General features: G+C 40.2%; 1 protein-coding gene across 4 annotated transcripts in view; it reads right to left on the reverse strand.

The window, feature by feature from the left end:
- Nucleotides 1-383: 383 nt before the first annotated feature.
- RBM17 (RNA binding motif protein 17) overlaps nt 384-13,564 on the reverse strand; it is a 56,547-nt gene continuing 43,366 nt past the window's right edge. For all 4 annotated transcript variants that reach the window (XM_074405090.1, XM_074405092.1, XM_039478905.2 and 1 more), the window contains 9 exons: nt 12,996-13,162; nt 11,565-11,662; nt 9,121-9,177; nt 7,712-7,853; nt 5,494-5,645; nt 3,985-4,058; nt 3,403-3,501; nt 1,910-1,982; nt 384-1,772 (listed from right to left, as the gene is read on the reverse strand). In XM_074405090.1, coding sequence (XP_074261191.1) covers nt 1,669-1,772; nt 1,910-1,982; nt 3,403-3,501; nt 3,985-4,058; nt 5,494-5,645; nt 7,712-7,853; nt 9,121-9,177; nt 11,565-11,662; nt 12,996-13,162 — 966 coding nt within the window. In that variant the 3' untranslated portion in view covers nt 384-1,668. The remainder of the gene's footprint in view (nt 1,773-1,909; nt 1,983-3,402; nt 3,502-3,984; nt 4,059-5,493; nt 5,646-7,711; nt 7,854-9,120; nt 9,178-11,564; nt 11,663-12,995; nt 13,163-13,564) is intronic.

The following is a 13,564-nucleotide window of genomic DNA, read 5'->3' on the forward strand; positions in this document are numbered from 1 at the left end:
AATGTCAGGAAAAGCCACCTAAATGCAAATAAACAATGTTATTACAAAGCATATCAACAATAAATGCAAGCACAAAGGGTAGGTTGGAACCATTAGAGTCCCAACTTAAGCACATTAGAGTTTTTAAAATTAAACCAGTCATCGTTACATTCAACATGGCACACTTGGGTACTTGTAAGCTCACACATGGCGTCCACACGAGGAATGGTATGCCTCACTCCATACGTAACTCCAGTTTCAGGGCTGCCTTTGATTCCTTTTGTCCTCTGCGATGTTCGATTATGTAATTTACCTCACACTCCTCCTTCACCCTAACTCACTTTACAGAACAGGTGCACTTTTACCACAAAACTCAGTCTTATTCAATAAAATACCACAAAAGAGAAAATGTTATTCTTTTATTTATGTTAAATAAAAACATGAGAAAATCCTTTTTTAAAAAGGGTCAGAATATTCCTTATGTCTCCAAACCAAGTCCATGGATGCAAAGAAATGCTGAGTTCTTGATACACTTTCATGTCATAATAACCAAAGGAGACAACATGGGCTCGAGTCCTTCAGCTGCCACTTCAGGAGAATCACATGCAGTATTTGGGAAAGCAAGGAACAGAACACAGGCATGAGTATATTCTGGAAATACCTCCTGCCCTGGCAATGAACCTCAGTACCAAATATTTGTTTTCTTTTTTGTGGTCCTGATAAATTTTGAAGCCACGCATCCTACTGAACTTCAATGATACAATTTCTCACAATTCCAGAATTCTATTAATTGGCAGTATAATATACGTGGCCAATGTGGATGAATTTTATAAATTTTGGAATTAAATACAATAGAACACTATTGCAAATTGTGCCAGCAGAAACAAGACCCCAAGGAACTGCCATTTCCAAAACATAATTGGGCACATATTTACAATGCACCTGCTAGGTTTTGAATTACTTGCCATTTCTGATCTACCCTAAAGACTATGCTTGAATCTCTGAAAACAAATGCTATATTTATGATTTCTATACCCACATACTCCATAAATCCATCACAAACCCTACAGTCTGACTTAGCTTAACGGCAAATGATTCATCCAATAGGCCATGGTATATTCACAATTCTTCAATCTTATTCAGGTTGTAAGACGTTTTTCTACAACTGGAGTCACTAAGAAGTATTTCTCTGTTAGAGAAAGCATCATTTTCACCTTTGGCACACTGCCAAGATGATACTTTATTACAGAATTTATGAAACTATGATTTAGTAACTTGCAGGCTTTATTAAAAGAAAAAGGAAAGAAAAACAAAGAATAACTTACTATAACCCCATGTCCTAAAACTTTCTAGATTTCTTTTTTTTTTTTAGTGCAAGAAATGCTGCATCATTGAAGCACTTGAGAATTACCATGAAATCTAGCAAAAAATGTCATCAACTCAGGAGTAGTAATAAAAAAAGAGAAACAACCAGAGAGGCACACAGATTGTTTTTTTTTTTTTTAAAGGATTTTTATACTATATTAAAAAACCACAAAATAAAAAAGGGATCGATCAACATATATCTTAGAAGTCCTTCTAAGAGTCTTGGTATGCAACAGCCATGCAGGCTGTGACCTTTTTCCTTCTTTTCTCAGCTGCAGTTCGTTTAAGGATCACTGGCGATGACTCGTGCTCTAGTTCTTAAAATCAAACTTGCTCTGCCAAATCCAAGACCCTGAATTTGTCCAAATTGTAGAAACATGCTTTTACCACCCGTCCACCAAAATACCTCCCATTCAAGTCAACAACCGCTGAAAGGCAAACAAAAGACTGTTAATATAGGTATAAAACACGATAAAGGTTTAATTTTAATTAAACAGTAACTTTACTTGTAAAGATTAAGGTTGTAAATTCAACTTTTTTATTCTTTAATATTTAGCTAACTAACCTTTAATTGCTGATTCAACTCTCTCAAATTCTAAAAATATCCGTACTGCTTCATCATCAGGGGCACCAGGAATCTGGATGAAAAAGAGAGCGTGATGAGTAAAAGGGACCTGAGATTGCACTGAAAGTGAGTTTTCTCTTTTAAATGATTTGTCAGAGTGAATATTCTAATTATCACCATGTACCGTCAAGCAGCTGTCAAACACCAAGGAAATAAGTACTTTGTTCATCATCAAAAATGTACTGAATGCCTGTTTTTATAACAGGTATTAGGTGCCAGAAACACAGAGCTAAGCAGTCTCTGACCTCATGAAGGCCCTGTGCCAGCTGATGATGTAAATAATTATGAGGTCAACAAACAGCAATAAAATAAAGAAAGAGAGGGAGCAGAGCTTTCAGATTAAACAGGTTGGTGCTCTAGTGGCTTTTTACATCAGGTCTCATTTTGACTTTTGACTAGCTTGGTCTAAGCTTTCCTAGCCCTCTGCAATGTGTTCCATTCCACCCACCTAAGCACTTCTGCTAATCCCCAGTGGGCCCATTCATTCCATTTTGGTAGTCCTGACCCTCACTGTCTCCCAGGAGCCAATCAGAATACCCTTCTCTGCAAATGCCACCTATTCATTTCAAAACGCAGCCCACATCAGTTATTGCTCACAAGACACTCTCTATTTTTCGCTGATCTAATCCTTTTATCAGCTCCTGAAACTACAGTCAATACTACCTAGTCTAGTAACAGAATATCCTCTAGTTACTTTATATGTATTTGTATTTTTTTTTTTTTTTTTTTTGAGACGGAGTTTCGCTCTTGTTACCCAGGCTAGAGTGCAATGGCGCGATCTCGGCTCACCGCAACCTCCGCCTCCTGGGTTCAGGCGATTCTCCTGCCTCCGCCTCCTGAGTAGCTGGGATTACAGGCACGCACCACCATGCCCAGCTAATTTTTTGTATTTTTAGTAGAGACGGGGTTTCACCATGTTGACCAGGATGGTCTCGATCTCTTGACCTCGTGATCCACCCGCCTCGGCCTCCCAAAGTGCTGGGATTACAGGCTTGAGCCACCGCGCCCGGCCTTATGTGTTTGTATTTCTTCATCTGACACACCGTGAGTACAGAGCATGCTTCCTGTATCCCAAGTGCTCTCCGCATAGTGCAGTACGTGTGAGAGGCACTAAATACTCACCAATGACTGAAAGCAAAGGCACGTCTAAGTAGCTAAACTACTGAGCATACTAGAATCAAGGTCTTCAGTCACTATACTGATCCTCCATTATGAAACATTCCTATTTCTTCACCAAATAAAACTTGAAGTGATTCTTGTGTTTATGTTTAAAACTGTAATAATTGAGCAAGAGAAGTACAAATAAACAACGCCTGTCACCTTCTGCAGTAAGAGTATGTTACTTATAGCATACTCTGTACTGTTTGTAGAAAATGTTTTGTAACCTGCCAATTACAACTTGGGTTATAAACATCAAAGGAAAACGTTCTTACCTCAAATATCACACATTTTCCAACTTTGCCATATTTTTCACATTCTTCCTTGGTTTCAACTTCCAAGTCTTCATCCACCTCTCCCGCACCAACCATGTTCTTTAAACACAAAAATAAATAAATTCAAGTACCAAGCATAACTTACAAACACCGAGCAGAAGTATATAAATATGACTTACTTTTGTGATGGCAAATGTTCTCAATCCCAAGTGACACAAACGAAAAATTTTATACCCAAAGTACCCAAAAGTTAGTATTTCTTAAAACACTAAAACATACATTAAGTCTGTAGAGTTACAAAAGCATCTATCCAAGCACCAAAATGTATAAACTATCTGAGGCTCTTGCAATTTCAAAAATTTTAAAGTAATTACTTTAGTCTTAAACACGGTACTTAGCAAAGAGACTTACACATTAGTGAAAATGAAATCTAAAATCAGCCTTACATGGGATCTGCCCAAAGGTATTACTTGCAAAAGTATCATTTTCAGTTTTCTTTAACTTTTAGGGGGGAGCACGGTAGGTTGGGGTGACACACACAAATCTAGGCAGGTGGACAGCTTGCTTTCCTCAGCTTCTTACCCTTAGGAGGACCACTTTAGTAGGACACTTAAGTATCTCAGTCAGTGGATTTGAATCTGACTTCTTGGATGCATCTGTATCAAAACATATCATTAGATGTGTTACAGAACTGAGTCCTACTTACAATAACTAATTTAGTTTCAATAGCGATCCCCACCATTTATGTCCTAGGCATCTACACAACTGGTATCTGAGCAAAAACATAGCCTTATCTGCAATGAAAAAGCCTTCGCTTTGCTTTGGCATGTTTTTATAATAGTATCTGGATGTTCTGAACCTCTACCATTACCTGCAATTTCTGCTTATCTCACTTCTCAAAGGGCTGACAGGGCACGTGGGTGATAATTCCTATAGCTGAGTTGCTTGGAGCAACAACACTTCAAGGTCACAGGCCCAGAGGCATATGCAGTTAATAATCCAGCCACCAGCTGCCTTACTTCAGATAACCTCACAAATTGGGACAACTGTTGGTTTCTGGCACTCACCTGTCAGACTCATGATGGGTCCTAAGCTGTGCATGAACAGGGCTGCCAGAAAAGTTTTCTTCTTTCTTTAGCAAAGGAAGTTCAGCTAGGCTGACTCAAACTTACTTTCCCTGCTTAAAATGCTAATATATGCTTGTCTCTTTGCTGAATTCCTTAAATACAGAACAGACTGCAAAAATTAAACGAAAATGAAACACCAACTAGGCATCATTTACCAAGAGACTGCAAAGTAACATTAGACCTCACAAAGCAAACAGTCTGTAAGAGAATTAGAAACTACATCTCTATTGAAAGTGCAAAAAAAGCAGGGGGAGGCCGAGCGTGGTGGCTCACGCTTGTAATCCCAGCACTTTGGGAGGCCAAGGTGGGCAGATCACCTGAAGTTAGGAGTTCGAGATCAGCCTGACCAACATGGAGAAACCCCGTCTCTAGTAAAAAAATATAAAATTAGCCAGGTGTGGTGGCAGATGCTTGTAATCCCAACTACTCAGGAGACTGAGACAGGAAAATGGCTTGAACCCAGGAGGTGGAGGCTGCGGTGAGCCGAGATCGTGCCATTGCACTGCAGCCTGGGCAACAAGAGTAAAACTCCGTCTCAAAAAAAAAAAAAAAAAAAAAAAGCAGGGGGAAAAGTAGAGACGACCTCTGAGATGCAGACAGCAGATATATTCACTGACACACTACATGGCTGTCCTTGCTCTAAACACATAACCATGATTTTTTCCTGAGGACTACTCATTTTCTGCCCAAGTCTCTCACAATCTTTTCTTCCACAGGCCTTCATCTCTCTACCTCTGTTTTGAAAAAATAAAAATGAGTCTCAGGATTCCTAGTTTCACAAAACGGATGTGGCACTGCATATGATCAGCACGGCCTGTGTTCTAGTGACAATGGGGTCAGCCCTCTCTCCTTGGCCGTACTCATCCTTGTCCCCCTGCTGGCACCTCAGGTTCAAGACTGGCTATGTCTGATATAGATGGGGCCAGCCCTTTCCCGCTAGCCGCACACTTCCTTGGGGACACACCTTTCTCTGTGGCATCTCCCACGATGATCTTGCCGCCACGCTTGCTGGTCTTCTCCACCGACAAGGCGGTGCTCAGCCCCTGTTCATGCTTCCCCAGACCCTGGCCCTCCCGGAAGCCGTATTTCTGCATGATTTTGTGCGCCACTGTGCCCCTGGCAGGAGGAGGGAAAGGACTCTTAACCTTGACGTCATCAACTGGAGATAGGTTGCATTTTTACATCACAACAACCTCCTTCTGGAGATACTGCATACTCCACAGGGGCTTCCACAAAGTCACGCATTATCTAGGAGTGGGCCATTAGACGAAAGCTGTGGGGATGTGCAGCATGAAAGAAATAGAAAAAGCTATGACTAAAATCCAGAATATCCTGTTATCTTGAAGGAGAATTGCCGGTTTCTCTGGAGGAGTCTACTCAGTGCACCACTAGGAAACACAAGATCTTTTGTGTGCTCTGGATCTGTACTGCCACACAGCTTATGACCACAGTTTATTAAAAAGTGGCCATCAAAAAATAAGTATGAAGTTTAATATAATGAACACGATTCAATTTTCCTGAATAGCACAGGAGACTTTCTAATGAGAGACTATATAAATGAAAGAACCCTTAGAGATCACCTATTTAACAAATGAGAAATAAAGAAACAGAGGCTAACATTAGCTGACTAGCTTAAGGGGTGGACTAGAAGTAAAGCAAGATGCCACACTTAGAAATTATTTGTACAGGCCAGGCACAATGGCTCACGCTTATAATCCCAGCATTTAGAGAGGCCAAGGCAGGTAAATCACCTGAGGTGAGGAATTCAAGACCAGTCTGACCAACATGGTGAAACCTCAGCTCTACTAAAAATGCAAAAATTAACCAGGCATGATGGTGTGCACCTGTAATCTCAGCTCTTTGGCAGGCTGAGGTAGAAGAATTGCTTGAACCCGGGAGGCGGAGATTACAGTGAGCCGAGATTGCACCACTGCATTCCAGGGTGACAGATCAAGACTCCATCTCAAATAATAATAATAATAATAATAAAAATCTGTACAGCTGTTAACGGTAGAGCTGAAATTAGACTCCACAACTCTCAGCCCACTGCTTTACCTAACAACCAGATGGCTCTCACACCACGCTCTGAGGCGTGGCATGGGTCTGAAGGGCACCCCAACCCCATGACCACTGCTGCTTAGGGCTTAGGCCACAAAACCCGCTTCAACTGGAACTGCACCTACATTACTTCTTGTATTTAATTCCCTTAAAATTTTCATTTGAACAAGCTATTCTAAAGCTAAAAAGACCGAAATCTGCTGAATTGTACCACCTTGCATCTTTCCTAAGCACAAGTTAAACCTGTGTTCCTCATTAAAAGCAAATTCAGTAAAAAGTCCATTTTTATCATAAACAGAGAAAACAAAAACAAAACCAGCTTTGTGTCTGTCCAACCCTCCAGCACACAAACCTTCATGCAGCCATGGCCATGTACTATGTCTGCATTGTCCAACATGGTCACCACTTGGATGTGGTCACTGAGCACTTGAAAAAAGACCAGTGAGTTTAAACAACACTCAGCTGTCTTACTGGGTACATTTCTGCTACATGCAGCATCTGGCAGATAAAACACAGTCTAGAACAAAGGCTTTGTGTGATGCCACTTCATTGAACATCTGCTTCACAGGATCAAAGACAACAGCACAGAACATCCTCTTCGCCAAAATGTTTGCCAAGCCCAGAATGGTTTAAAAAAATCCACAAGCCTCACCTGAACGTCAACCTTACAATAAACTTCTATATAGGGGCAAACAAACGACTACTTGTAGTTAGAATGACCCCGAGTTTTTTAGATCAAAGGTTTAGAACCATGACCTTAAAGCAGGTATCACCAGCCCTTTTGGAGACATTCTATATCAGCTGATTCATATAAGCTAATTTATTTGCAAATGTTATGAAGGCAAATGTAAACAGTTATCAGGTTCTGTGTCTGTCTAGAGAAATAACGATCAGCATCAAAATGAGTCAAAACTTCTACTGGAAGGCTTGCTGTTGTGAATAAGCCCCATCATTACACTGGAACACCCTCCATGTGACTGAGGCAGGCACAGTGTGACCCCACACACCAAGAGTCTCCCCACAGCCTGAATGTCCTCGGTTTCAAACAAGTTGCATCTATTTAAAGAGCTATCAACGCTTCACACTGTTTCTCAAGTTCTTAGATTAGAACATTAAATCGTTACCCCATGTTAGCGAGGAAGGAGTTGCTAGGCCCAGTTGGAGATCTCGGTCTGTCTTGTTCTTCATACATGGGGGGAGGAATGGCAGCTTTGGAAGACTGTGATCGAGGTCTTGAGTCCTCTTCATAAGGAAAATCTCGGGGTACTATGGGAACAAAAGTAGGCTCACCAAAACACCATAGAAAACATTTTGAAACCTCACTTCTACCAATTACTTATCTTGAACAAATTCAACCTATTTTTTTGGAGAAAAACAACAAATCAACTTTATCACCTTTACATGACTTTTTTTTTTTAAAGCAGAGGGAGGACACTACTTTCCTGATTCTAACTTTGCTTTTGCTATTTCTATCTCCTCAAACGTCCTTTTTACATCTTATTGAAATGTTATTTACCCTTTAAAATCTTGAATGAATATTCTTGTGGCAAGAGCTTCTGGATGGCCCATGGAGATACAATCTGGCCATCTTTTGACTCCCACAGCACCTTGTGCACCTGTCTAGACCCTAACCTCACTATCCCATCAGCCTCATGGCCCACAAAGGTCTCCGAGGTTAGCGGCCAGCGGTGGCATCAACTCTAGTTACATGAAAGTCAGCAGGAAGCTTTAAGCCCATCCAGATGCCTGGGCTCCACTCCCAGAGACTGGTTTCAATTGGGGTTTATTGTTTGTCCGTTGTGTTCACATAACAGATATTTCATAATATTTTAGAAAGTATCTTCTTTAAAAGAGAAATAATACCAACAAGTTTTAGGAAGTACTATAAATGAGAATATCTGCTTGGGATAGTTTAGATATGGTCCAATCCAGAGAATGAGAAAATGGCCTAGATGATATTCAGAAGTCCAATTCCAACCCCAGAATTTTAGAGCAGACTACTGCAAGAAGGAACAGTGGATGAGGGCGTTTTGGCAATGCAATGACAGGGACACTCACCTGCACTGAAAGGGAAACTAAGGGAAGAAAAAAAATCTAATCAAGGAAGGCACTGCCACCTTGTGGAGGGTCATGAATATAACAGTCTGTAAACCTCAAGTTAAAAAACTAATCTACACTGTTTTAACTCCAAATGAATCTAACAATAAAATAAGAAATGTTAATGAAAACAAAGTGAATTGCATAAAAAAGACATGGATCCCACTGCATGAAATTGAAGCCTCAGAGCGTGGCATAAAAAGGTCTCTGCAGGAGGGCGCTGCATTCTGAGATCCAGGTGCAGCCTCAGCTGACAGAGGCAGGCAGGCAGGTAGGTAGGTAGGTAGGTAAATAGGCTGGCAGGCAGCTGGCAGGCAGGTGGCAGGCAGGCCATTTCCCTCTACACTCAGCAAACCTGGGGGCCCAAGCTGACATTCCACATGATTCGCTTAAAAATCTGTATCAGAATAAAAGAGGAAGAAACAGATCTACTTACACTCTTTGTCTTTCTCTACCAGAGAAGTGGGTGGGGCAATGGCAGCTCCGCCCATACCTGCAAAAACAAATCCAAGCATTAAAGGTTTCCGATGCCAGACTCCTAAGGACAATGACACACCATACATCACCCGCCCCCTTAGAAAAAACTAAAAAAAAGAAAAAAAGGATGCTACTTCATCCCTCCTACTACATATAAACAAACCTCTGACACTAGGATTTAAAACGCAGAAAAGTGGCAACGCTCCCTCAGATACACAAAATTGTTCCTTCCTAAAAGGAACTCAAGAGCTCCACAATGTAGTTCACAAATGAATTTTAAGGCAAAACAATACAACCAAGAGAACCAGCAGTTACTTAAAAAGAAAGTAACGTAACTATTTGCGGAGAGTGATACCTATCAGGCCCTTTATATACACGCCTCGTTCAGGCTTCACAGACCTCTGAAGTAGGTATTACTGTATCCAGTTTATAGATAAGACAATGATCAGTGGGGAGTGCATCAACAGAAAAGGAGTAAACCCAGTTCCCTGCGTTGCCAAATCTTCCCTCACCACCACACAGCATGCTCCTTTACTAGGGTGCAAACCACTGGAACTAAACACGCATTTAAACGTGTGGGTCCTTCTGGCTTCTGAAGAAACTGCAATGTGTTGTCACTATTCCTGCTGTATTTCCTGGACAAAGAATGGTGTACACAAACAAACCAAAAGAGGTAAGAGAGATCTTCTGTATCTGCTGTCTGACAACTGGAAGGAGACGTCAGTGGAGACCACAAGGAATTATGCATTAGGTGTAAGTCCTAACATATATATATTACATGATACATATTATGGCTTAACAATGAAATAATAAAAAACATAAAATGTACAATTTAAAAAATTGATTACAAAGTCATGTATCAGCACAAAATGTTTGACAAAAGAAACTATTCTGGCTGGACAAGATGGTTCACTCCTGTAATCCCAGTACTTTGGGAGGCTGAGGCAGGCGAATCACTTGAGGCCAGGAGTTTGAGACCAGCCTGGTCAACATAGCGAAACCCCATCTCTACTAAAAATACAAAAATCAGCTGGGCGTCGCAGTACACACCTGTAATCCCAGCTACTCGGGAGGCTGAGGCAGGGAAATCATTTGAACCAGGAAATGGAGGTTGCAGTGAGCCAAGATTACACCACTGCACTCCAGCCTGGTCAACAGAGCGAGCATCTCAAAAAAAAAAAAAAAAAGCGGTTGGGTGCAGGGGCTCACAACTGTAATCCCAGAACTTTGGGAGGCTCAGGTGGATGGATCACTTGAGATCAGGAGTTCGAGACCAGTCTGGCCAACATGGCTCTACTAAACCCTGTTTCTACTAAAAATGCAAAATTTAGCCAGGCATGGTGGCACACACCTGTAATCCCAGAAACTTGGGTGGCTGAGGCAGGAGAACCGCTAGAACCCAAAACGTTGGAGGTTGCAGTAAACCAAGATTGCGCCACTGCACTCCAGACTGGGCGACAGAGCGATTCCATCTCAAAAAAATAATAATTCTAAAGAATTATTCTAGAAATTATTCTAAAGCCAGTGTCCATGCATTTTGATCAACCGGACTGAGCAATATAAAACCCTCAAGGAGAAATATGAACCCAAGTAAAACCTTCTTACATTTCTTTTGAAATATTTCCTATGATCATTTTACTAACTTTGTCACTAGGACCTAGAGTGATTATTGATTCTGAAAAGCAGATTAGCTCTCATAACTTCACAGTAAAAAAAATTCAGGGTGATTACTGGAAATCTGCTACTAATCACATTAAAATAAGAACATCAATCTATCAACAGCTATACATATAATGGGCATGCCACTACTTCCCTAACATTAGCTCCAAGGTCAAACAGAACGTCTTCTCATTCCAAGTTATGTAATTCCTGCTGGTGTTTAAGGAAAAAACAAATATCCTTAATATGGAAAGCATGCCTCCTTATCAAAAAGGGCACTCAATATATAAGCTGGATAAAGAAGACCTACAAATATTCAACCTATATACTGAATTCCAAAACAAGTTAATAAAAACCAAATATTTGGGGATTACTTAAGATACTATATATGAAATACGTCATGATGCCCGACACAATGTTAACCATGCTTCCCCCAAGAGAAACAATAGAGTGGATTCAGCACAGGCCAACTGGACTTGCTGCAAGTAGACTGTGCAGAAATAGATTTCAAGCTAGTCCCAAAGTATCCAATCAATAAATGTTAGAAAGTGTTTGTGAAGCGCAAAGGAAAACCCAATATAAATCAAGCATTAATGCACATGTGGATTGCTGAGATTCCAGAAAGAAAATTACCCAAATCAATGTCAAATGACCTATTTATCAAACTGAAAAGAAAAAGCAAATAGTGGAATTGCACTCCCACTATTTAAATATGTTTAAAACATATTTGTGCTCATGCCTTACTTCTTTTCCTCCTCTCTCGTTCATAATCTTCATCTTCATCAGAATCTGGATCTGGTCTCCTTGAAAACCCACTTGCTTCATGTCTGTCTTTACGCCTTCTGTGGTAACAAAGGAAATAAATGTTCATCACAGATAAACCAATTTAGAGACATGAACCTGGAATGACTTCCTCTTAGCCAGAAGATATCCAAATCCTTTCACAATAAACTATTAATTTATGGGAGCTGGGGGTATGGGAAGCATAACTGTAAAAGACTAAAGTAGATAAAATATGAAAAGTCAGAAAAATTCAAGAGATAAATTGAAGCAATTAAGCATATGAGAGTAACTAGCAAGAAAGATTCCTTGACACTGACCTCTTTCGATGTTAAAGCCTATCAACACAGTAATAATCATTTCAATTGTCTATAACTTTCATTCATGAAATGATCCAATAAATAGGAAACGATATATCAATATTTAATATATGTTAACTATTTGATAAGAGTAAATATTTTTAAAAAGAAGAAATACAAATAAATCCTACTACTCATACTTTGCAAAAACATAAAAAAAAGCTGCATATGAATTTTTAAAAATTCCACCTGGCTCAAAAAATAGTAAAGAAGAGCTTTTTAGGTATTTTAAATAGCTGAGATTCTACAAGTTGAGTATCCCTGATTCAAAATGCCTGGGACCAGAAGTGTTTCGAATTTTGAAATATTTACATTACAATTACTGGTTCAGCATCCCTAAGATGAAACTCTCCAATGCACATTTCCTATGAGTGGCATGCTGGCATTGAAAAGACTTCGGAGCATTTCAGATTTTGGATTTTTGAATTAGGGATAGTCAATCTATAGCCAAATAAGGGCATAGGAAAAAAATCTTCAACATCAGGTTTTAAGTTATTTTTCTTTTTTTGAGACAGAGTCTTTGCTCTGCTGCCCAGGCTGGAGTGCAGTGGTGTGATGTCAGCCCACTGCAATCTCCGCCTCCCGGGTTCAAGTAATTCTCTGCCTCAGCCTTCTGAGTTGCTGGGATTACAGGCACCTGTCACCACACCTGGCTAATTTTTTTGTATTCTGAGTAGAGATGGGGTTTCACCATGTTGGCCAGGCTGGTCTTGAACTCCTGACCTCATGATCCACCCACCTCGGACTCCCAAGGCGCTGGGATTACATGCGTGAGCCACCACACCTGGCCTATAAGTTATTTTTCTAACAACTCACTCAAAATATACACTTTAGGTCTTTAGTCTATAGATGAAGTTTGCTGTGATTTTGAGATGTAACAGCTGTAAATCGTAAAACAGTTTGATTCCTCGTATTGACTGCTCAGATTAGCCGTGTCAATTATCTTCAGCCTGACAGACAGCAGCGAAGTTCATTCATTAACATTTTGATGAACATTGCAAGTGTAAAATATTCCCAAATCCAAAGAAAGCCTTACTTTTCCCTTTCTTCTATTTCCTTTTGTCGTTCCAGCTCCCGCTGTCTCTGTCGTTCCTCTCTCTGGCGCTTCACTACTTTCTCATAATCATTAGGAAACATAGGATCATATTCGTCAGCTAAGGGAATCAGAACTTCCCCTGCAGAAAACCCACTAGGAACAGGATCCTGAGGAAGGTGAAAACAGCAGTAAAAATCATCTTTATATCTTACAAGTTTACTCACAGAATTAAGGTCAAAGCATATGGGACAGAAAAGGGCCTTGTTGATCATCTCGTCCCGTCCTTTGTTTTATAGACAAAGAAATCAAATTCTAGCCAAGGCCACATGTCTAGTCAGGCGGCAGCAGAAACAGAACACAAAACGTCACCTCTTAGATTAGTACTATTTCTATCATACCCTATGGCATTTTTCCTGGAATTCCTAAATAAGCCACCACCAGTTATAATGTAAGATACTAGTGCTCTGAATAAACAAAAGTTAGAATATTTATAGTAAAGCACCAAATACTTGTTTTTATAGATCTCTATGACAACTTAAAAAACAAAACAACTATGAACACCACAATCA

Source organism: Saimiri boliviensis, chromosome 8 (assembly GCF_048565385.1).
Source record: "Saimiri boliviensis isolate mSaiBol1 chromosome 8, mSaiBol1.pri, whole genome shotgun sequence".
NCBI classification, from domain to species: Eukaryota; Metazoa; Chordata; class Mammalia; order Primates; family Cebidae; genus Saimiri; species Saimiri boliviensis.